The sequence below is a fragment of the Anabrus simplex genome, chromosome 6 (assembly GCF_040414725.1).
Source record: "Anabrus simplex isolate iqAnaSimp1 chromosome 6, ASM4041472v1, whole genome shotgun sequence".
NCBI classification, from domain to species: Eukaryota; Metazoa; Arthropoda; class Insecta; order Orthoptera; family Tettigoniidae; genus Anabrus; species Anabrus simplex.
The window spans coordinates 302,666,999-302,693,719 of record NC_090270.1 but is presented as its reverse complement, the minus strand read 5'-3'; the positions used below and the strand labels follow the sequence as shown (position 1 = coordinate 302,693,719).

The 26,721-nt window shown below is 38.7% G+C and overlaps 1 protein-coding gene across 3 annotated transcripts in view; it reads left to right on the top strand.

The window, feature by feature from the left end:
• Positions 1–16,474, top strand: part of LOC136876495 (ATP-binding cassette subfamily C member 4) — a 168,642-nt gene extending 152,168 nt beyond the window's left edge. For 2 of the 3 annotated variants that reach the window (XM_067150499.2, XM_068228455.1), the window contains exons 24-25: positions 6,144–6,254; positions 16,128–16,474. In XM_067150499.2, coding sequence (XP_067006600.2) covers positions 6,144–6,254; positions 16,128–16,163 — 147 coding nt within the window. In that variant the 3' untranslated portion in view covers positions 16,164–16,474. The remainder of the gene's footprint in view (positions 1–6,143; positions 6,255–16,127) is intronic. The other variant, XM_067150498.2, reaches the window with a different exon arrangement.
• Positions 16,475–26,721: the final 10,247 nt, after the last annotated feature.

The following is a 26,721-nucleotide window of genomic DNA, read 5'->3' as shown; positions in this document are numbered from 1 at the left end:
CTTTCCTTGGGAGAATGGGATCTTCCAGCACAATAATACACCTTGCCACATGGCTAGAAGTGTTCGTGTATGGCTGGAAGAGCACGATCAAGACTTAAAAATTCTTCCCTGGCACTGAAATAGCCCCGATGTCAATCTAACTGAACATCTGTAAGACCACCTCGATCAGCGTGTTTGCCGGCTGTCTCCTCCAAGATGCACTCTTCAACAGTTATGGGACACACTGCAGACAGAATGGCTCCAGATACCCACGGAGACCTATCAGCACCTGACAGAGTCACTGCCAGCACATCCAGCTGCTGTCCATGCTGCAAAGGGTGGTTACTAGCAGGTGGTCATAATAATGTGACTCAACTGTGCATCTTATCATCAAAAATCAAAGGAATTCTTCAAAGTATGAATGTGATCTCTAGCCACTGAGAAAATACTACTGGCAATAGGAGTTGCCTACTCCCTTGGGTCTCTTTCCAACAAATTTTAGCATGTAGCCCTTCTTTCCATTCATAATATTCATATTGACTTTTGTTCACAGCAATTATCCAGAACATGCTAGTTGGTAACTAGGAGAGTCTTTTACCACATGTTGTATCTTTACCTTACGTTTCTTACAATAATTAAAATTATTAAGGGTCCACCTATTCAATACAATGACATTTATTAGTGTGAATTAATCACATAACCCCTAATAATTTCAATTATTGTAATCCCAGTTCAATACGGATCACGATGAAATTTTTAAATATCAACTTATGTTTTTTCCCTTGCTCTGTGGTGTAACAGTAAGTCTAATTACACACTGTTATCAGAATGCTGCAAACTTGAAGATATGGGCATTTTGCCATAGGTGGTATCTCCTAAGTTGAGACAATACACTTTCACCCAGAACCTAGCATCTCTTTGCCTGTTGCCACACCACAAGATTACTCACCTAATGCTTAACTGAGCTCTGAAGGGTAGGTGCACCAGAGATTCACGGACAGTACTAACAGTAAAGTTACCGGGTGAGATGGCTGTGCGGTTAGGGATGCGCGGCTGTGAGCTTGCATCCGGGAGATAGTGGGTTTGAATCCCACTGTTGGCAGCCCTGGTTTTCCGTGATTTCCCATTTTCACACCAGGCAAATGCTGGGGCTGTACCTTTATTAAGGCTACAGCCGCTTCCTTCCAACTCCTAGGCCTTTCCTATCCCATCATCGCCATAAGACCTATCCGTGTCGGTGCGACTTAAAGCCACTAGCAAAAAAAAAAAAAAAGTACAGTTGAAAAGTGTGAACATATGTACAGAAATCTTTTTGAAGTTTTGAATCAAATTCTGTTGTGAGAGTTTTCAACTGTGATTTGTGGCTCTGTCAGATTTCAATAACCCACTTGAGTGGGGGAGCAGACGAAGAATACACCTGCGGTATCCCCTGCCTGCCGTAAGGGTTGACCGAGGGATGATAACATTAGAACCATGAAACTACTTGTGCTTAGTACCATTACGTGAGGAACGCCATGGGTCGATGTTACTTGCAGTTAGTACCACCATGTGAGGAACACCATGGATCTACATCACCAATGAGTAGTGCCTCCATGTGAGGAACAACACGGTTCTGTGATTAGTAGGGTCTACGATCATGTGTATTCCACCGAAGCGGGGAGCGGGCATTCGGCTGCGCGAACTAATGTCCATGTGCCGTAACGCTGTGCTGGAATGTGTCGGTTCTCCTGGGTTCAGAATGGATCTGCGCTACCTATGAGTAGTGCCACTTTACGAGAAAGACCATTGGTGTTCGTTGCCTGCGATTAGTATCACTATGCGAGAAAAACCACGGGTTTGGCTGGCACCCGTGATAAGTACACTATGTGCGAAAACCATGCATTACCTGAGGTTAGTTCCATTATGTGACGAATACCATGGGTTTGTATTACCTATGGTTGTTACCATAATGTGTCATACACCATGGGTCTACATTGCCTATGATTAGTAACACTATGTGAGCAACACCATGAGTACGCGTTGCCTGTGATTAGTTCCACTTAGTGAGGGACACCATGGGAATACCGGTGCCCGTGATTAGTCCCACTATGTGCATTGCTTGTGAGTAGTACTCTTATGTGTGAAACACCATGGATTTGTGTTACCTGTGAGTGATGCCATTGTGTGCGACATATAATAGGTCATTACATGTCCTGTGATTAGTACCACTATAGGAGGAACACCATGGTCTACCTCCCAGTGATAAGTATCATTATGAGGGGCCGGCAACCTGGATTTTGGATCCCTTTAGATAATAATGCATCATTTCATTAATTCCAGTTTTGTGAATTGGATCCACTGTTTGTTTTCATTTCACTATAATTTTTTCATCACCATTCATTTTATATTCTAGTCAGTGGAGAAATTTTGAAGTTTTAATTTTCGTTTTGTTCACCTCTTACCATTAGGGGCTGATGAGCTAGCTGTTAAGCCCTTTTAAACTACAAACATCATCATCATCATCATCATCATCAGATTTCAATATGACCGGTCATAAAATGAAATATAGAAGGCTAGCCATCATTGAAGAGCTGAAATTTATAGAAACGGGAGAACGATGAGTCAACATCTAACTTGGCAACTAGTTTGGTGTGGGTGAAACAATGGTGAGAGACATGAAAAACCAAAAGGAAACCCCGATCAAGTTTTTCATAAGGTGTGATCGCTTATCATCTTGAAAATCAATGAGAACATCAGACTATGAAAAACTAGATGAAGCCACGATACAGTAGTAGTGGAAGGTATTCCTCCATCTGGCCCAACGTGTGCTGAGCAAGCGAAATATTTTCACTCTGCTCGTAAAAAAAGGGGATTTTAAAGCATCTTACATGGTTTAAGAAATGCTACAGAACATGAGAAATTGTGATTCATGGGGAATGTCTTAGCATGGACACGGAAGCTGCTAAAAAGTTAGCACAAACATTTCAATTGTTCATTGAAAAAGATTACATTGACACAACTTCACAATCAAGTATTTATTTTCCACCTAGTCGATACAATGATTGCTTAAGGCAATTTTTAATGGTCAAAAGTGGTACATGTTTCGTATATTATCAACATCTTCAGCCACATAACACTGTTTAGATGAAAAATGTATAAAATTGACAAAGTAATGCTTTAGAGGAAGTGTCCTTAAAATTAACATAAGATTGACAAGATTAAAAACAAACAAATAACTCAAGAGAAAATATATAAATTATTTCTACAATAGAAAGCAGTCGTCAAGGAAACACTTGTACAATATTCCATAGAGAAATTGTCCTAATAAATATTCTTTTCTTAATAATTCATGAAAAAAGATCAATTTATAAATTATAAATTATACAATTTATAAGTAATTATCGAAATGAAGAAATCCTGATATCACAGTGCGGCTCTTATTATTAATGTAGATGAAGATATAACTAATTCCTAGTTGTCAAATCTTATTAAGCCTGCTTTCCTTTGGAACAGTAACTCCTGTCATTCTTTCACAGTTTTGCGCCGGGTGTAATATTGATGATGCGTTCTTCCTTGCTCTTGCACCTGAGGAGGTGGAGGAGCGGGGGATATAGGTGTGTCAAGAACTTCCTTGCTGTCACCTATAGCTTCAACTGAGGAGGAGTAAGTTGTAGGGCTATCTGTAGGAGGAGAAATTCCAATTCTTTTTTCGTGATCCTTCTCAAGCATTTTCAAATATACTAGAATTTGATAATATAATGGATTCTTATATTCTACAGCCTCATTAAGGTTATCATTTTTCTTTACAAGTTGGTCTAGATGAATGTACAGGTCTTCATATGTGCTCATTAAGCTGCCCTTTTTTAACTTTTTTATGATGGTCAGGTCTTGTTCTATGTTGGTAAATTTATGACCTGTGGCAGTCATGTGTGATCCCATTGCTGAGAATCTTCTATGTTTTTCAGCATTCACATGTTCCAAATATCTAACTTTAAAATTGCAGCCAGATTGTCCTATGTATGTATTCTTACATTCAAAGCATGTGAGTTTATATATTCCAGAATCAAAAAATTTATCTTTTTCCGAGAGATTTATTGTATCATGGTTGAAAATACTATGTTTCATGTTGTTATTGGTGGAAAATGCAATTTTAAAATTTTTTCTCTTAAATAAATTTGTTATTACATGAATGTTTGGATTATTATATGTGAACTTGATATATTTTTCAGTTTTACTAGGTTCGACTGCTAATTTAGATTGTTGCTTCTCCGAAAATTTATTAATTATTTTATCAATCATGTTATTGTTGAAACCATTCAAGAGGGCTTGTTGTCGGATAAACAACAGTTCTTTATTCCTTTCAGATTTGGATAAAGGAATACTAAACGCTCTGTTAACGTAACTATAATATGCTGATCTTTTCTGTGCCTCAGGGTGTAACGAGTTGTTCTTGATAGTGGTCAGTGTGAAAGTGGATTTTCTGTGTATTTTGAAAGAAAATCCTTTTTCTTCTCTTGTTGTGACTATGTCCAGAAAATTCAGTGATCTTTCAACTTCTTCTTCTACAGTGAATTTTATATTGGAATCCAAATTATTCAGTATATTTAAAACTTTATTGTAGAAATAATTTATATATTTTCTCTTGAGTTATTTGTTTGTTTTTAATCTTGTCAATCTTATGTTAATTTTAAGGACACTTCCTCTAAAGCATTACTTTGTCAATTTTATACATTTTTCATCTAAACAGTGTTATGTGGCTGAAGATGTTGATAATATACGAAACATGTACCACTTTTGACCATTAAAAATTGCCTTAAGCAATCATTGTATCGACTAGGTGGAAAATAAATACTTAATTGTGAATCTATTGAAGTGCGATACGGACCATGAAGCTGATTTTATGTAATTGACACAACTTCACAATACAGACTGAATGTTCACCATCCTGTACACTAATGATGGCAACAAAGAAAGCAAACACCAGGCCATAAAATATCCAAGGAAAGAATAACAATCATGATGTATGCTAATACAACTGGTGATAATCAACTAAAATTATTAGTGATGGGAAAATCTAAAACACCTCATTGCTTTAAATGTTCTGTTGCATTACTATAATCAAAAGGCAGTGTGGATGGATGCACAGATATTTAAGGACTGGTTTCACAATCATTTTGTAAAAGAAGTGACAGCCTATCTGAGTAAGCAGCAGTCACTACCAATCAAAGTAGTACTCTTTAATTCACAATGCTCCCACACCTAATGTAACATATATTTTGCAGCCAATGAACCAAGGCTCTGTTACAGCAATTGGTTGAGGGGAACATTGATATTCCAACATTTTGGGAGAAATTTAGTTTGTTAGATGCCCTTCGTGCAGTCAACAAGTCATTGAATGAAATTGACTCTACTACGCTTGCATGATCATGGAAACTGATCCTAGGAGAAGCACAAGCAAATGCTAGCTTCCGTGACTATCATATTTCAAGCATGCAAGGTATCCTCACTACAGTGACATCATTATTGAAAATCTGGATGGGTGCCAAGATGCAGAAGAAAATGACATAATTGAGTGCTTGGTCATCTTTATGGTGTCTGATATGAAAGAGAGGTGGTTATCAATTACTGTACAGAATTTGACTGTTGATGGGATCCAGATGATTTCAAGTGCAGGAGTGATGGAACAGAAGACCCGAAAGTTTCGTACAACCAAGGTTGTGTTGCTATAGACATACTTCTGTCTTGTATAGAGAATCGAGATGACTTTTCATTCTCAGATATTGTTTTCTTGAGAAATTTACAATCCAAAACTAGAAAAAGTGAACAGTTATTTAAGAAATAAAAAGTTATGATACTTTCATTATATGGTAATGTTGGGATAATCCACACTGCATTTTCTAAAATAATTTTTCTCTAGTGTGTCTTACAACATAAAATGTTATACAGTAATTGCTTTTTTCCCATGTTTATATAATACATTTCAATATTTTAACCAATGATTTTGTTTTTACTAGGCACATCAGAAACTCATAAAAGTCCATGCATTAATTACCATGAATTACTGGGAGTGCACTGCATATCATGTATTATTTCATTCAGAAACTCTCTAAAAATAAATATAAATTTATTAGGAGCTTGTTGATGTTAAATATATGTAACTTAAAACATGTTATTTTCATTTTCAGGAATATGATCATCCATATGTTCTTCTCCAGAATACAAATGGCTACTTTTATAACTTAGTTCAGGAAACAGGACCAGCTATGTCCCAATACCTAACTGACATGGCTGTCAAGGTCTGTACTAGTCTTAGTCCAAGCCTGTACAGTGTTACATGCTAGTCAAGTCACTTGAGCATGCGTCAGCAACCAATGAATAGCTTAAACATACCATACTTAGATTCCTTTAATTGTAGACAGTATTTCTTTGTTTCTATTTGTGAATATGGTAGAACGTGATTACTATCTGATGGCACAAAACCTAGTTGTGCACTAAATGAGGTTTATATGCACATGAGTCCATGTGATGCAATTTAAGAATCTCATATTTGTTCTGTATTGATTTTACAATAAAGAAAAATATGTAATTAGTCTACCTTGGTCAATACAATAAATGTTAAGTAAAAACACTCTAAATGTACCGGCACATGTTTCAGTCCTATTGGGCCTTCTTCAGCCTTGAAAAAGAAATGTACAGTGAAGTGTATAGAATAGACCTACTCTAAAAAATATACCACAGTTTAAGCCCATATGAAAGAATTAATCTAGAAACATTTTAATTTATTGTAATATAAAAACAAACATAACCAAAATATCATATGGAAGAATATATAAAAACACTTTTTTCTTGAAATCTTGATGATAAGTATCAATATGTAAGACAGCATCAAAATGATCATCTTGTAGAATTTCTAAACTTTTCTACAGGATGAAAATTTTGAATTTCTAAACTTTTCTATAGGATGATAATTTTGATGCTATTTTACATATTGATGCTTATCATCAAGACTTCAAGAATAGGTGTTTGTATATATTCTTCTATATGATTTTTGGTTATGTTTGTTTTTACTTTATGACAAGTTAAAACGTTTCAAGATTAATTCTTTCATATGGACTTAAAATTTTGTGATGTTTTTAGAGCAATATATAAATTTTATATTTATTTTTAAGGCTGAAGAAGGCTCAATAGGGCTGAAACGTGTAACTTTAATGTGTTTTTTATTTTACATTTATTGTATTGACCAAGGTGGGCTAACTATATATTTTTATTCCATGTGGTGCAGCGTGAATCAGAGGGGAAGAATATTCACTTTGCTTGTTGCTATGCAAGTGTTTACATTAGGTTCTTTCCAACATGCAGTTTGCTGTCAGTACATGGACGCATCCATATATCACTCTATACGCATGCGCTGACTTCGTATTGGTTCTGGGATTGATACACGATTGGGATGTGTTAAAATTGATTTTCGTTCATGAACTCCAAGGAATAGGAGTAACGCAATCCAATGAATGCTGAAATATGAAAGATAGAGCACGTCACATATAAAGTGGAATGCCGAAATTTTCCCATACTGCCCATAATTTCTTTAATGATGCTCACTTCTTTCATATCGATTTGTAATATCTTGAGCAATTCCTCAGCTAATGCGGAAATGCTCGAAAAACTCATTTTCATTATACTGAGGAACAGTTTCTTCTGAAAAATACATCATATTTAAAATTACATTTTGTTTCACCTGGTAGCTTTTGTGCCTTTATAAACTATAGGCCTAATGTAACACAATACAAAAATAACTAAAGAAAGATATTTAATTACCATTACCTAAATAATTTTCATTTCTTTTTACGAAAAATAGTACCTCCTCTTCTTCACTAGATGAAGATTGTAAAAAATCGCCGTCACTATCCATCCTAACCTCAGTAACCAAACGGGGAGAAGAGCGTGCAATGTGCATAAAAAACAGCTGATTAAGGAACTCCAAAGAAATCAGCGTACAGCAGGAGGCAACGATACAGTGTTTCTGCACATGTCACAGAAATGTTCAGCTCAGTACATGCTTTAGACTGCAGACTAGTTCCGACCGCCAGGGATTGATGCGAATGAGTTAGTTGGAACACCTGACTGTAGTACACGGACGAATACATGAATGCAATTTTGACTGTGTTGGAAAGGATTTTTCGTATTGCGGATGGACAAGGAGACCATGTACTGGTACAGGGACTGTGTTGGAAAGAACCTATAGACTCCTGGTCCATGCTTCTCCTGCTGTCAACAGGCCAGCTGGTGACTAGGCTTCATTTCCCTCCCAGTAGCACAGCAGTAGTTACCCCTTTCACTAATTTTCTTCCCCTCCTTTCCCTTCCAAGCTTGTGGTTTGGCACAGGTTTGTGCCATCAGATAGTAATCACTTTCTTCTATGATTTACGAGTAATTTTAGGCCATTTGTTTGAGGCAGAGTGGGTGTGTTCGATTTAGTAAAATTCACTTTGTTATAGCTCACTACAACTGAACACCTAAGAATGAAAACCTCATTAGTCATATTTTTTTCTGAAATTGAGATATTTGGACCAAACATTGAAAACAGCATCTGTCAAGCTGCTCAATGATAAAAGATAGAAAAACTGAATTATACTGCCCTCCAGTGACCAATAAGTAAACCACATATATTCAGTAGGCTGAATTGAATGTGAAATACTCACTGACCATTGATGATGATTTCTGCAGGTCTTCGGGCTGAGCAGCGTTTGCTTGGTAGGTCAAGACCCTTCAGGGCTGTAGTGCCATGGGGTTAGGGGTTTTTCATTGATAATGATTACCTAAACAGTTTTTATTTAGTTGTCTGTGATAATGCTTATTTAATAAAATCAACTGATGGAAGATCAGTTACCTGTTAGTCACCTAAATTAAGTAATATTATCAAGTAAAAATCAAATTATTTTCACCTTTAATGCAAGATGAGTTATGCTAGAATCTCTAAAAATGTACTGAAATATTATGAAAACATTGTGATGCTTAACTGCGAAAGTATGAAAAACTCGTGTCCAGTAACAGGCATACTAAGCAAACATTTTGTAAGTTGTCAACACAAGCAAGTTTCTAAAATGTTATGTAGTATAACTATCAATAAACCTGTTGACAGAGGTTTTGAAATGTAGAGAAAAACAGTTTCTTTTGCTTCTTCTGAAAAATTAGTTGAATCGAACTTATGAGGTTTTCATTCAAAGGTGTTGAAATGATCATTAAACATAAGTTTATATACATTCATTAAATAATGTCCAGATTTTTTAGAATTATCTGTTAATATTTTGATCAAATTTGCACATGATTTTTTTGCAGCTATATATGGTTTGCATTACAAATACTAGAATTCATTGAGTCCTTACAAACCGAGTGAGTTGGCCATGTGGTTAGGATTGTGCAGCTGTGAACTTGCATTCAGGAGACAATGAATTCGAACCCCACTGTTGGCAGCCATGAAGATGGTTTTCTGTGGTTTCCCATTTTCACATCAGGCCGTGGTCACTTCCTTCCCGCTCCTAGCCCTTTCATATCCCGTTGTCATCATAAAACCTATATGTGTCGGTGCGACGTAAAGCAAATTGCAAAAAAATTCAATACTTACATAATTCCTCTTCTTCATTTTGAATAGTTTCTAGCATTTGGCCGGTTCTGTTGCTGATTCTGCAACAAAGTTTTATGGCCGCATGGCTTTGTTGACACCAACCCTCCATGGGTTCTAAAAGGCTGCTCCTAACCTTGAGAACAGGTGCCATTGTAGCCACTCCAAACCTGCGATACAGATGCTACCTGATGGGTTTCAGAAGCATTTTCTCCTCTGAGGGACCATCACCGTCTCAAGAGGTCTCATCCACCCTTTGCAGGGTGTCAGTTCAGTTTCCAACCGAAGTTTCTGCTGCCCAGTATTTACACATATTTTTATTTGAAATTATTTATTAAAAATATTCTCTACAATATCTGAAATATTCCTTTAGACCAAGTGAGTTGGCTACGCAGTTTGGGTCATGTAACTGTGTGCTTGCATTCGCAGCACAATAGGTTTGAACCCCACTATTTGCAGCACTGAAAATGGTTTTCTGTGGTTTCCCATTTTCACACCAGGCAAATGCTGGAGCTTTAAGGCCACAGTCACTTCCTTCCCAATTCTAGCACTGACCTACTCCATCACTGCTATAAGAGCCGTCTATGTTGGTGTGTTGTAAAACAAAATAAAATGCAGTAATATATTCCTTTAGAAAATATATTATTATTAACAAATACATTGCAATTGGTAAATATTCCAGTGGCAATGATCACTTACAGTAGAGTGATAATAAAGTAAAATTAAAACATTATTACCTAACATCAACAACAACAACAACAACAAGAGTGCAGTACAACTTGAAATACTTAAGGTACTTCGTACGTGTGAATTTGTATATGATGTTGCTGGATTTAGGATGTTAAACTAGTAGTATTTCTTGTAATATTTTCTTTCCATGGAATTGCTTGTTGTGTCAATCAATCAATCAATCAATCTATCTATCTATCTATCAATTGACCAATCAATCACTACTGATCTACATTTAGGGCAGTCGCTCAGGTGGCAGATTCTCTATCTGTTGTTTTCCTAGACTTTTCTTAAATGATTGCAAAGTCATTGGAAATTTATTGAACATCTCCCTTGGTAAGTTATTCCAATCCCTAACTCCCCTTCCTATAAATGAATATTTGCCCCAATTTGTCCTCTTGAATTCCAGCTTTATCTTCATATATTGATCTTTCCTACTTATAAAGACACCACTCAAACGTATTCGTCTACTGATGTCATTCCACACCATCTCTCCAATGACAGCTCGGAACATACCACTTAGTCGAGCAGCTCGTCTCCTTTCTTCCAAGTCTTAGCCCAAACTTTCCAACATTTTTGTAACGTCACTCTTTTGTCGGAAATCACCCAGAACAAATCGATCTGCTTTCCTTAGGATTTTTTTCCAGTTCTTGAATCAAGTAATCCTGGTGAGGGTCCCATATGCTGGAACCATACTCTAGTTGGGGTCTTACCACAGACTTATATACCCTCTCCTTTACATCCTTACTACAATCCCTAAATACCCTTATAACCATGTGCAGAGATCTGTACCCTTTATTTACAATCATATTTATGAAATTAAATTAAATGGCATATGGCTTTAAGATGCCTTTGCTGGCGGGACCTAGTGTTTACAGTGCACTACGTCTTCTGGTATGGGCTAGAGCAATCTTGTTACTTTCATTAATCTGTCTCAGCTTTATCCTTGGCTTTGACAAAATGAAAGTGACTGAGGTATGAGTGATGCTAGTAATGCCATTCCTTCTGCAGCCAGTCCCTGCTATGAATGGTGTGAAAATATTGCTCATAGGGTAGGTTGTTGCATGCATTTCAGTGGGCTTGGCAGACTGATATGTAATAGCAACTTCTGGCTCGGCGAGGAAAGCAACGGGATACTACCTCACTCCTCATTTCCCTAGTACGCCTCTTCAGTGATGCCTAGGCCATCTATGACAGCTGATGGCGGAGCTGTTGAGGATCCAACCAGCCTTCGGGCTGAGGACTAAACATTCACATACATGGCTTTAAGTTCCGGGAGTGTCCGAGGGCAAGTTCGGCTCGCCAGATGCAGGTCTTTTGATTTGACTCCCGTAGGCAACTTGCGCGTCGTGGTGGTGGTGGTGATGATGATGATGATGATGATGATGATGATGATGAAAATGATGATGAAGATGACAGCCAGGCCGTGCCAGAAAGATTAACCAATGATGGTTAAAATTCCCGACCCTGCCGGGAATCGAACCTGGGACCCCTGTGACGCTAACTATTTAGCCATGGAGCCGGACAATCATATTTATGTGATTACCCCAATGAAGATCTTTCCTTATATTAACACCTAGGTACTTACAATGATCCCCAAAAGGAACTTTCACCCAATCAACGAAGTTAATTAAAACTGAGAGGACTTTTCCTATTTGTGAAACTCACAACCTGACTTATAAACTCGTTTATCATCATACCATTGCCTACTGTTCATCTCACAACATTTTCGAGGAATTTGCCACCTGGGCGACTAAATGCAGATCAGTAGTGATTGATTGACTGAATGCATTTCAATAATCATTTCCCCAATTTACAAACGAATTTTTGCCGTTGTTAATTTTCTGCAATCTACCTTTTACTTCATGCGGATGACCTGTCCTGCTTATGTAACAGGGATAGCTTTTCTAGACAACTGTTCAACTCTCTCCAAGTTTTCTTATTCATGTAGGCATTATACATGGCACATAACCGTGTTTGTTTCCTTCTAGTCCCCAGTGTCTCCCACCCAAGTTTTTCTATCATACTTGTCACTCTACTGATAGGATTGAAATCATTAAGCACATGTTTTGCAGCCTTTTACTGTATCATTTGAAGTTCCTTATCTTCCACAATTTTTCCCCAGTTGTCTGTGGATTTAGCCCTGGTTTACGGCCAGTTGCCCTTCCTAATGTCAACTGTACAAGGAAGGCTGTATTCACTATTGTGTGTCTCTGTGGTGGTTTAGTGTGGTGATGTGTTGTACGTAAATAAAGATGTAAGACAAACACACATACATCATCCCCAAGCCAGAGGTATTAACCATATGCAATTAAAATCCTCAGCCAAGCTGGAAGTCGAAACCAGAGCCTTCTGAGCTGAAGGCCAATACACTGATCAGCCTAGAAGCCAGGCTGTTACTTATGAGTTTTTTCTAACTTTTACACTACCAGTTATTTACACTATTAATCGTTAAATTATTTGGGACGGGGCGAGTTGGCCATGCGGTTAGAGGTGCATGGCTGTGAGCTTGCATCCGGGAGACTGTGGGTTCGAATCCCACTGTCGGCAGCCCTGAAGATGGTTTTCCGTGGTTTCCCATTTTCAAACCAGGCCAATGCTGGGGCTGTACCTTAATTAAGGCCACGGCTGCTTCCTTCCAACTCCTAGGCCTTCCCTATCCCATCATCGCCATAGACCTATCTGTGTCGGTGTGACGTAAAGCCACTAGCAACAACAAATTACTTGGATCAAAGGGAAGGGCCAAAACTGTGCAATATTTTATTCAAATGTAATGAAAATTATGAAAAATATGCAAGAAATATATAACACAGCAAGTGACAATCATGAATTCCAATAGTGTTTTTTTCTAGTAGTAGAGATATTTTTTAAAAATAAAGTTTGAAGAGGAAAGTATATTTTATATACAAAGAAAATTTTTTGACCCATAAAGGAGTACCTCCGCTTTGAGAGTGCTTAAAAGTGCTTGATAGTTAGTAGGATGGGAAGATGGCCTCTCACTAGAGGAAAAAACAGTGAACATTGCCTCACTAAAACCTGGTGATCAGAAAAATGCTGCAGTGTCCAATACAAATTGTTATGGTACCTAAGATATGAGGGGAGTTGTGAAGTGTGAGCAACCAGTATTGACCCTCATCAGTAGTGTAGCCAGGATCAACCAGTGGTGGTGGTGGGAGGTTATAGTTACAAAATGATGATAGAATATCATGAAGGCGCTTGTGTGTGTGTGGTGTGCACATATGTGAGTGTCATTATAAGAACACTGTACAAGTAAATTATATTGATATTCAGATTTCAGTACTGGTGCACTACAAAATCTTACATTGAAATACAGAACAAAAACAATATGATCAAGGTGGATAGTTTGACGGCGAATGGTTTGTCCAGATTACAATCTAAAATCCAAATTTTGAGGCTTCTTAAAAAAAATATTCAAGAGATCTATTTGTTTTACAATTATATTATATTATATTATATTATATTATATTATATTATATTATATTATATTATATTATATTATATTATATTATATTATCCCTTGTTCATGGTCAGTTTCTGTTTATTTTCTTTTATAAAAATTCCCTGGGGGGAGGGAGAGGTTCTAACCCCCCCTCCCCCATAACAGCTCCCACCTTGGCTATACCCCTGAACCTCATCCAGATGATATCATTAAACTGGGGACAGTCCCTGGAGAGAAATAGAATGATGAATGAGTAGTGGTGGGAAGATACAGTAAAATGGCAAGGAACCATATTTGCCCTGACCTGGCTATGTTCAGATAGAGGTAAATGATGACAAATTTTCTGGAGAAATTTCCAGCACTCCTGCATCTCTTATTACCAGTTATGAGGAGAGAGTCAGTCTATGGCAGTGTGTGAAGATTTAGATATTGATGTTCTTTTCATGCTTTCTTTCTATTTTTCTGCCTTCTCACACTAACCTGACATTGTGTGTACCATATTATGTGTTCCTTTTGATGTTCCTATGCTCAGCGATAGGAACAGCACAAGAAAAAATGAACTGGGCTGAATTACAGTTACTTGAGAAATATTTTACTGTTACAGTTAATGAATTACTTTTCCAACAAGCAATCAGTAAAATTTAATGTTACAATTTCTTCACAGAATGCCAGTCTTCAGGAAACTAGTGATTTTTTTTTTCACATGGGGTTGGAATAACACAAAACTTTGCAAGGAAGAACATATTACTTAATTTTGCATCTTTTAGCATGGAGACATCAAGTGTTTATCATCGCTAACAAGGGAAGGGTGCGAACCGGAGACTCACAGATCTTATGTAAATTTTGCACACACATTAAATGAGCCAAGAATAACACAGCAGACAAAACATTTCTTCTCGAAATTAGCTCATGAGACGTACGGAAAGGATTGAAGTTTGCATGTTTGAATTGGCAGGCTTGGCTACGCAGGGTTGCGGCGTGAGCTAGGTTCACTCGTCATGGGATCGTGCCACTGATCTTCTTTTCTGTTTCGTTAGTAATTGTGTACCACGTCATCAAAATGATGTAGCTGCATTAAGAGAAATAATTTAATTCCTGCATTGATTGTGGGTCAATACAGGCAATAGAATAATAGAATAGAATAGTGAAAACAAAGGTTAATCTGTACAACAAGGAATGTTGCATACGAAAGCAAGTCACTCCTTTTATCTTACGCAACAATGATGCTCGTGGTAGAAATGTTGAAAGCACAAAGCGGTTTTACATCAATAGGGGCTTAATATCACATGTTCCATACCTTTCTTCCAATGCAAAAGTAACTCTGCCTATGTTGATTACCATCATGCAAACAATCACTAGTCCCATACAACAACTATGAGTGCATGTCAGCACGGCCTCAAATCAACATTTGACAGTGCGAGTTGCGGGTAGAATATGGAGTATACGTGGCCTGCGTAGCCAAGCGCACTAATCCAAACACGTGAACTTTAATGCTTTCTGTAGATTGCAAGAGTTAATTTCTGAAAGAATATTTTAGTTGTTCCCAAACAAAGTTTGCATTTCGTACTCATGTTCTCATTATTTTGAGGACCAACTAATGCGAAATATTTATTCAAGTAGGGAAATATCAATTCCTTTACCTGTTCGCCATCATATGTTCCTTGTGGTTCCATGATCGACCGCATGCAAACACATGATTCTCCAAATCTGAACCAGTAACCACAACAACCTGCAAATAAATGAACATAGCCACAATTCTCCACAGTGCCGGGCTGGCTGGCTACTGTGAGAATTTTAGCCCTTCGATCTGAATGAACAGGTTCTCCTCGTATCCTTGGCTTTATACCCTTGATGTGATGCTTTGTGAATGCTGGAATTCTGAAAATATAAACACTCTATGCAATATATATCAATTACTAGAATGCAATGATTACAATTTTATTTCAAGAATTACAGTAAAAGTAAAAATGACATTTCATGAAAAGTAACAATCACAAGCAATTTCTACTTTTAAAAAAAAAAGTATTTGTTACAAGTAATTCAACTAGTTTTACTCAACTACAGTACTTCCCAACTCTGTCTATCTTTTCAATATATGGCTTACTAACAATAACAGTTTACCACCTTGTGCCGAGGGTACTGATCAAGAAAGCTTCTGTCTTCCCATTCCTCCAGGGAATGAATTGCTCTTATTTTTTCCTTTCTATACTGAAATGATAACATGAATTTAAGTGGCAATAGACAGCTATTCACAAACAAAGTGTTTATTGGTGAAGAAAATACAAGGAAACCAGCAGCGTCAAAAATATAAAATGTTGATAGAGAACAATTAACAAAATATTGTCTTTTTTCTTCTTACAGGCTTATGAAACACACCTTGAAGAAAACAATCAATAAAGTCACTGCAAAAAACTGTGATAGATGCTCCAATTCTGTACATATTTGAACAATTCTGTCCTCCATGATTATATAAAGTTTTATGATAAATCATCAGTATGGTGATGGACTGTTAAATAGAAGTATTGAATTTTCAGTTTGTATAGCTTAGTCATGTGTTCATTATGTTCATAATTATAATCATTAACCTGTAGAATGTAGTTTCATTCTGTATTTTTGTAAATGTTTTGAATTTCATGCCATGTTAATAAAAATAAATAAAGTTAAAGTTTTGTCTGTATTTTTATTGAATTATCTGTATTCTTTACTTTCTGTTTTCCTTTAACAGGATGATAAAGGCCATAAGTTTCATTTTTTTATTTATATTTGATCAGGTGTATAAAGATGGGGAAAATGCAAATATCTTGATGGAATGATGATGTAAGAGCAGCTTGTAAATGTAAAAAAAAGCCTTATCAGCAATGGCTCCAAACAAGGGCTGATGCAGACAGAGAATTCTACTATCTGCGCACTTTTTAGTGATAGATTTACACCCTAGTGCGGAAGTGGTCGACTTCGGTTATCTTCGAGATTCGTATTGGCAACCTTTGAAACACAAACTAAGAATCACTTATCATCGCTGTGCGACATCTGGCGTACACTTTAAGTACTCGTACTGTTGTTGTTTACACAGCAAAGCCAAACTATAGAATTCATGCTAGGAACACGTTTCGCAACGGGAAATGTTATATAGTATTATATATTGTGTGTGTGATACAGTTGTTTGCTTAAAATAATAAAGGTTTATAAAATTCATATCGATCGATCATATTATCGATTCAATTCAGATTTCATTTCCATTCAGTTGGCAGTATTAACGGAACCTTTCTTACTTCTCCAACGAGTACAAAAATCTATCACTAAAAAGTGCGCATACTATATGTAGATTAAAGAAACAGACTGAAACAAATAGTTGTTAAATCCAAGAAGAAGTCCTGGGAAGATTTTGGTAATAACCTGTAAAGGCTAGGTCAAGCAGCAGAGAAACCTTTCTGGATAGTAATAAAGAATCTTAGGAAGGTAGGGTAAAAGGTGAACTCATAATAGATCACAGGGAATCACTGGGCAGGTGAAGAGAATATTTTGAAAATCTTCTCTAAGTAAAAGGAAATATTCCTGGTGGTGTCTTGAACAACTGAGCTCATGGGAATGGTGAAATTATGCTTGAGGAAGTGAAAAGGATGGTACATAAACTCCATTATCATAAAGTAGCAGGAATAGATGAAATTAGACTTGAAATGGTGAAGTATAGTGGGAAGGCAGGAATGAAATGGCTTCATAGAGTAATAAGATTAGTATGGAGTGTTGGTAAGGTAGCTTCATATTGGAAAAAAGCAGTAATTGCCCCTATCTATAATTAAGGGAACGGGAAGGATTGCAAAAGCTATAGAGGTATCTCACTGATCAGTATACCAGGCAAAGTATTCACTGGCATCTTGGAAGGGAGGGTGCAATCAGTGGTTGAGAGGAACCAGGGTAATTTCAGACCACAGAGGGGCTATCAGGATCAGATTTTTAGTATGCACCAGCTAAATGAAAAATGCTATGAGAGGAATAGACAGTTTATGTTTATGTTTCATACTTCTAGAGAAAGCATATGACAGGATATCGAGAGAAAAAATGTTCGCCATATTGGGGCGCTATGGGATTAAGGGTAGATTATTAAAATCAATCAAAGGCATTTATGTTGACAATTGGGCTGCAGTGAGAATTTATGGTAGAATGAGTTCTTGGTTCATGGTACTTACAGGGGTTGGATAAGGCTATAATATTTCACCTTTGTTGTTCGTAGTTTACATGGATCATCTGCTGAAAGGTATAAAGTGGCAGGGAAGAATTCAGTTAGGTGGATATGTAGAAGCAGTCTGGCCTATGCTGATGGCTTCATCTTAATGACAGATTGTGCTAAAAGCCTGCAGTCTAATATCTTGAAACTTGAAAATAGGCTCAATGAGTATGGTGTGAAAATTGGCCTTCCTAAATTGACGTTAGTAGGTAATTGAATGTCAGATTGGTGGTAGAAAGCTGGAACAGGTAGAAAATTTCAAGTATTTAGAATGTGTGTTCTCCCAGGATGGTAATGTAGTAAGGGAGATTGAATGAAGGTGCAATAAAGCTAATGCAGTGAGCTCGCAGTTGTGATCAACAGTATTCTGTAAGAAGGAAGTCAGCTCCCCGACGAAACTATCTTTACATTGGTCTGTTTTCAGACCAACTTTGCTTTAAGGGAGTGAAAGCTGGGTGGACTCAGGAGATCTTATTCATAAGTTAGAAGTAACAGACTTGAACGTAGTGAGAATGATTGCTAGTATAAATAGGTGGGAACAATGGCAGGAGGGTACTCAGAATGAGGAGATAAAGGCTTAGTTAAGAATGAACTCAATGGATGAAGCTGTGCATATAAACCAGCTTCAGTGGTGGGGTCATGTGAAGCGAATGGAGGAGGAGGGTAAGAGAAGTAGGGGGAGATAAAGATGATGATGGTTAGACTCAGTTTCTAATGATTTAAAGATAAGAGGTATAGAACCAAATGTGGCCACAGCACTAGGTACAAACAGAGGATTGTGGCGACGTTTAGTAAATTCACAGAGGCTTGCAAACTGAACGCTGAAAGGCATAACGGTCTGTAATGATGATATATGAATGATGTAGACTTGCATTTCATGGCCTTGTGAGAGTTTATAAAGTAGGGAACATACAGGCCTATAGATAGATGACTAACATTGGTTGCCTTGTTACCACAGTGTAGTTTTCTTGTCCACGCAAAATCGTTTACGCTAAACTGTTGACACTAACTCCAGACATACCCCAGCTCATGTTACATGTCAATAATGGATAATAAATAAAAAATTAAACAGCAAAAAAAAAAAGTGGCGCAATAGCCCTAAATGTCCTTGCCGTCACAAGACAAATACTCCCCGCCAGATGGGTTGTAGATAGGTTATTAGAGTGCCATGTGGTCAGTAGGACAAATTCCTCAGCCATAGGCTATTACTTGGCTTTCACGATCGGGTCCGCCGTACCTTATATCAGACAGCTCCGCAATTGGTCTCACGAGGTCGAATGAACCCCGTTACAGAATTAAAATCTTTGGACTTCCCGATCGACTCTGGGGCGCCCGGTTAAAAGACAGTCATATTTCTCCTACACAATGAGGCTGGCAATAATCTCATTCCACTGTAATATACTGTTATGTAAGCAGAAAAGTAATTTTTCTCCTCTTGAATGAAATTATAGTAAATTTTTATGAACTCCCTTTATTCCACTTGGATATTAGGCCTAAGCATGAAAAATTACTGCTATTGACCAGTATTGACCTATCCAAGGCTTTTGATAGGTTAGATCATGGGAGATGACTGCCAAAAATGAGGGCTAATGGACTAGACAAAAGAGTGGTTGAATGGGTGGCTGCATTTCTAGAAAATAGAACTCAGATAATTTATGTGAAGCATTATATGGCATCCTGTAGGGTAGTATTATTAGACCTTTATGTTTTCTTATATATAAATGATATGAGCAAAGATCTAGAATCACAGATAAGGAAATTTGCAGATGATGTTATACTGTATAGAGTAGTAATAATATAATGTTATTTGCTTTATGTCCCACTAACTACTTGTACAGTTTTCAGAGATATTGAGGTGCCAGAATTTAGTCCCATAGGTGTTCTTTTATGTGCCAGTAAATCTACCAATACGAGGCTGACGTATTTGAGCACCTTCAAATACCACCGGACAGAGCCAGGATCGAACCTGCCAAGTTGGGGTCAGAAGGCCAGTGCCCCAACTGTCTGAGCCACTCAGCCCGGCCATATAGAGTAGTAAATGAGTTGCAGGATTGTGAGTGACTGCAGGGCAACTTAAACAATGTTGTGAGATGGACAGCAGACAATGGTATGAATGTAAATGGGATGAAAAAGTTGTAAGTTTCACCAAGAGGAAAAGTTATCTCAGTTTTAAATATTGTGTTGATTGGGTGAAAGTATCTCATGGGGACAATGTAAGTGTATAAGTAATGATGTTTGTTGGGGTAATCATATTAACGAAGTTGTTAAGAAAGGTTACAGATCTCTTAACATGGTTATGAGCTCAGTCGTATTTAGGGCACGTACAGTAGGGGAATAAGGAACTACAATCTAGCCTATAAATAATTTTATTCACACTGAGTGAAATGGCAGTTTAGAGGAAGTCCTAAAATTTAATTCTCAAATATCTATGTTATTAGTGGTCCTATCGATAAGTACTACATAACTAAAGTTATATAGAATTAAATTTCTGGTAATTTATGTCTTATACGTTTTTACCGCACCTACTGTGATAACAGAATTCATTAATTTAGACTTTTGTTGCTTAGTCCATATCAACGCCGAGCAGGAGGAAGTGAGTACGTCACAACATGCCGCCCACTTACGTGCCTCAGAATCTGGGGAACAACGTGAGGAGTGGACAAAAATGTAATCATGTATAGTAAATGCTATGTGATTGTTTCGTCAACAACAGGTATTACAGCTAGTTATGTAATAATACTATGCCATAACACCTTGCCGTAAATAAAAAGATATCCATTTCACTGTGTTTGCTGTTCATACCAGAAGGACTGATATTTTCAGAACGTTCACAAAATTGCTGTTTGCATGAAATCAGAGCTATTTAGGCATGGATCTTATGGGCCCAGAACCAGGGCGGAAAATGTATGGGGTGCCAAAAAATGAAAAGGTCTAAAATAAGTTTTTAGAATGCGTGTACTTTTGTAGTATTCAAAAGCAAAAGCTCCCAACATGAATAACTGAATTTTCATTCCGCTAATGTAAAAACTGTTGGCAATATTATAAATACCATGTTGAAACATAGCCTCCTAGTATCTGTGTACGTGTATCAAGATGACTTTGGGCTGCAACTTAGTCAAGCAGGTGGTGAATCAACGCCACCTAGAAACAACCCATAATACCAAGAGTTTCGAAGTCTGTGAAAGACTTTTTTTTTCATTTTTTGAGAGTTTTATTAAGCATTTTTTGTGTTACATACACAGCATAGATGGTTGAAAAGGATTACGGTCAGTGGCGCAAATTATTGCAGTTTAGCGGAAGAGAAGGAGAGGAGGGAAAGTGAATTGTTCTCTCAAACACCAAAATTAGACTTGTTTGCCGCAGGATCCAAACTATTGTATAAAAATATACAACTCCTCATGCAATGACAAAAATAAATATGATGGTACTGGCACAGAAAACTTTGATGAGTGTATGGCCACTTTTAGTTGCTTTTCCATTGCTCTGCTGTTGGAAGTGTAAGTGAAAATTGTGAAGACGATCTAGTACCAAGAGAAGATAGGCCCTATGTTAAGCCAAACGTATACCCGTATTTTTGGCTTATGAATAATGTTACTAGAGACTGCTATGCTCAAAGTAGCGTGAAACAGAATCAGGATGTTTTCTGTAATTCTATGCGGATGTGTAAGGCTCTGTGGCTCAGGTGGCAGCGCGTCGGCCTCTCACCACTGGGTTCCGTGGTTTAAATCCCTCAATGTGAGATTTGTGCTGGATAAAGCAGAGGCGGGACAGGTTTTTCTCCAGGTACTCCTGTTTTCCCTGTCATTCCTACAACACTTTTCAATATCATTTCATTTCATCTGTCAGTTATTAATTATTGCCCCAGAGGAGTGTGACAAACCTCGGCAGTGGCCGGCACAATATCTATCCTTGCTGCAAGCTGGTGGCTTCATTCATTCCATTCCTGATCCGGTCAACAACTGGAAACAGATTGTAGTTTTCATTTTCTCTATGCAGATGTATCCAGACAATTACTGATTTCTGGCAAAAGTGCTGTTTGAAAAAATGCTTTTAAACAGAGATGTTGTGATATGTGAATAGGTATCTGGTTTATTCCTACAGCCAACGATCTGTTTGCGTGCCCCTTGTAAACATTTTGGAGGGACATCTCAATCTGCAACAACTGGCTTCATTGATTGGAAGCACGGAAATAAGCGGTTAACAGAACGAGAGAATTTCCACTCTCATCGTGATTACATGGTAAAGTTTAAAAGCTGAGGTAGGGAACTGTGCAGAGTTGACAGTTGTCTGCTCTCTCAGATGAAATTATTATTATTGTTATTACTACAGTCGAACCTCGATATCTCGAACCTCCATTACTCAAATTTTCAGTACCTCGAAGTTCCGGTAACTTAAATTTCCCGGCCGCTTCTCCTATTCTTCATGTGTATTACAGGAATTACAGTTACAGGAATTTTTTGATTTCTCGAAGCAAACATTTCCTCCCTTCAAGCAAAAAATACTCTGCAACTCGAATTTTGTGCAACATTAACTGTGCAATACAGTATTTGTGGTTTGTGAGGAACAGTTAACAAGTAAAGAAAGGGTTACAGTGATACTGGGTCCGGCTCCATGACTAAATGGTTAGCGTGCTGGCCTTTGGTTACAGGGGTCCCGGGTTCGATTCCCGGCAGGGTCGGGAATTTTAACCATAATTGGTTAATTTCGCTGGCACGGGGGCTGGGTGTATGTGTCTTCTTCATCATAACTGCATCCTCATCACGACGCGCAGGTCGCCTACGGGGGTCAAATCAAAAGACCTGCATCTGACGAGCCGAACTTGTCCTCGGACGCTCCCGGCACTAAAAGCCATTTCATTTCAGTGATGTTGGGAGCTAATATGACGGGAACCGAAAATCTAAAACTTCTAATGATCAAAAAATTGGCGAAGTCTCGCTGTTTCTCGTACGGAAGCAATCCCTGAAGTCACGGATCTGCGTAGTATTGACGAGGAGTTGCAACGTGGAGGGAGGAAAATTTAACAGTACCGTAACAAACAGAAGAGACTAACGGATTTTTTCAAAAAGGTGTTAATGGAGGTATGTTTCTTATTTTACTGTATCCTGTCTTCTAAAAAGTTACTATAATAAGTGTCATAATTAAAGTGATGCCGTAAAACAGAGATTGTTTGTATATTTTTAAATACTGTTAAAATAATGTATTCCGTATAAGCCCGTAGATACATATGTTTCAATTACGTGTTATACATGTTCAAACTCCGTGGCTCAGGCTGCAGCGCATCGGCCTCTCACCGCTGGGTTCCGTGGTTCAAATCCCGGTCACTCCATGTGAGATTTGTGCTGGACAAAGCGGAGACGGGACAGGTTTTTCTCCGGGTACTCCGGTTTTCCCTGCCATCTTTCATTCCAGCAACACTCTCCAATATCATTTCATTTCATCTGTCAGTCATTAATCAGAGGAGTGCGACAGGGTTCGGCAGCCGGTACAATTCCTATCCTCGCCGCTAGATGGGGGCTTCATTCATTCCATTCCTGACCCGGTCAAATAACTGGAAACAGGCTGGGGATTTTCACATTCTCAAAATCGGTATTCTCTATATCTGGAAATTTCGATAACTTGTAAAATTTAGCTCCCGAGGTGATTCGAGATATCAAGGTTCCACTGTATTATTATTACTATTATTATTTAATGGTATTAATGTTGGATATTTCACCTTAGAGGCATTCGATTGTATTACTGTATTAATTATTAAAAAATAATAGTAATTGCAATTAAGGGGGCGCAAAACCATTCGGGCCCACAGGTGTTACCGTAGTTAAAATTGGCCCTGATTATGCGAGTACCGTATTTAGGGGTTGTAGTAAATATGTAAAGGAGAGGGAGTATAAGTCTCTGGTAAGACCGCAGTTAGAGTATAGCTCCAGTATATGCAACCCTCACTAGGACTACTTGATACGAGAACTGGAAAAAATTCAAAGGAGCAGCACGGTCTGTTCTGAGTGATTTCCAACGAAGGAGTAGTATTACGAAAATGTTGCAAACTTTGGGCTGGGAAGACTTGGAAGTAAGGAGATGAGATGTTCAACTATGTGGTATGTTTCGACCTGTCAATGGACAGTTGGCGTGGAATGACGTAAGTAAAAGAATAAACCTGAGTAGAGCTTTTAAAAGTAGGAAAGATCATAATATGAAGGTTAAGTTGGAATTCAAGAGGACAGATTGGGTCAAATATTATTAATTTTTAAGATGATGAGTAAGGGATTGGAATAAATTATCAAGGGAAATGTTCGATAGATTTCCAAGTTCTTTGAAAATGTTTAAGAAAAAGCTTAAAGAGTTGATAGGGAGCCTGCCACCTGGGCGACAGTCCTAAATGCAGATCAATGATGACTAATTTTTGGTCAATAACGGCTTCCATATTCTAAAAGCAAAGGACGTGGAATGACGTTAATCCTCGGGAAGAAGGAACATTTTTATTTGTTGGCCTTGTACTGCTGCGCGAACCTCATTACAATGTGCTTTATGTTGCACCGACACAGACAGGTCTTATAATGACAATGGGATAGGAAAGGGCTAGGAGTGGGAAGGAAGCGGCCGTGGCCTTAATTACGGTACAGCCCACTCATTTGCCTGGAGGGAAAATGGGAAACCACGGAAAACCATCTTCAGGGCTGCAGTGGGGTTCTAACCCACTATCTCCCAAATGCAAGCTCACAGCTGCGCGACCCTAACCCCATAACCAACTCGCTCGGTTTCGAACCTCATGGTAGACTAATAAAAGTACAAGATTGTATCGCTTCAAGATAGTTTTTACATTGAGTATACATGTAAGAATAATTCAAAATCAGTATTTCTCGAACACAGGAACACGAACACGCAGCCCAGCGCTCGTACCACTTATTCTCTAGGCTCATACTGAGCAGACCTGTCAGCACCAAGCTCCAGCATCTACGAGTCTAGCACCCTGAACGCTAGTCTTACTGCTGCTTCCTGCGACTATTACGGTACTCCGTACCAGCCAAGCTCCGGCCCAGCCACCAGAGAGCCCCTATATAGCTCGACTTTAAACAGGCCACCTGCAACACGGCCTGCTACGCAGGCACAAAAGCAAATTGTCAGAGCCCTCAGTGTGGTCACTGGTTCGGAACTCGTCCCGTTGCAACACGGTAAAACTACACTTGTTCCGTTTGACCGTTCCAGTGTTTTACAACACCCAAGACTCCTCACCCCCCCTGTCGGGACCCCTGGTGGATCGAGTAGCCTGGACACCGACACTCACAACCATGTCCACAGACCACACCAACCCCAACTCTCCCTTCCACCAAGCACTTGAAATTCACTCTAATGCAAGATATGCCAGCTACCATCCATTCTCCATTCCACTGATCTGTGAACGATACGCCCATATTTACCATCGCCGGACAGCACTACACGACCACCGCAAGCACTTACACACAGCCATCAGTACAGTCAGACACCACATACAGCTTCTGCAGGAACTGCCTAACGGATTCACCTTAATTTTCTCACTGGACTCAGAAATAAGCTACAAAGCAATTGAAGAACAACTGAAGCTTCACAATGTCCGTTATGCGGTTTGTGTGGAGGACTACGAAGACGCTGACGCTGCTACTCAAACAGAACCTGACATACAACACACAGCAGCTCAAACCAACTCCATACCACTCACTTTCACCAAGTTCTCTCAAACCAGCCCAAACAACCCGCACCAAACAACACAAACAGACGACACACTAACTGATACACCTCTCACTTCCCCCCTTTCCCCCCTACCTGAAACCGAACCCGGGACTGAGACCCCATCATTCTCACAACCGGGCAAGGATACACTAAACAAGTACACACAGACTGGGAGCAGACGTAAAAAAACCTGCTCCCAGGACTCGAAAAGCACCAATACGCCACAACAGAGACTCGAACTCATGGCCATTCCCGCCCCACACTTGTCACTCAGTGCTTCAACTGCCTTCTGCTACATCATTCTGCAGCTACATGCTCAGAACCTACGCGCTGTAATAGGTGTGGCAGCTCACACCGCCACACCGATTGCACAGTACCGCGGGACCAGGCGAGGTGTGCAAACTGCCAAGGCAGTCATGCCGCCTCATTCCCTGGTTGCCCGTTCATTAAAGAGGCAGTGAAGGACCATTACAGACGTGCGCAACACTTACATACTAGCACTAAACCTCCCCTACTTCTAAGTCTAAGTCTAAGTCTCAACACTCAGCCTCCATCGAACCCCGGACCCCTCACCCACCACCAACCCAGTAACCGACTCAGCCAAGACACCACTACCCTCCTGAATTTACTCCTACTTACTGACTCAAACCCAGAACCCCCTACCCACCATGCCAAGTAAACAATTAATCATTCCTTAAACAGACACAAAGATACCCTTCCCCGCCCAGCAAATAAGTAAGCAAGATAGTCCTCACTTCCTAACACTGCATTAAAAGCACTGGAACACTCGGAAACCGAGGCGGATGCACTACGAACAAACTGCTGTACTTTTATGCAGATTTTTTCTAAATTTAACACCGCACACTCACACCATAAGGTAACATCAGTTACATATGTGTGAGTCACTGCATTACGATGTCGGTAAACACCCACTGCAGACTTCCTAACGCAACAAGGCGTGGTTAGCTCCTTGATACCCCAGAACTACCACAGCCGACACACACGTAATCGCTGCGTCAGCCTAACACTGAA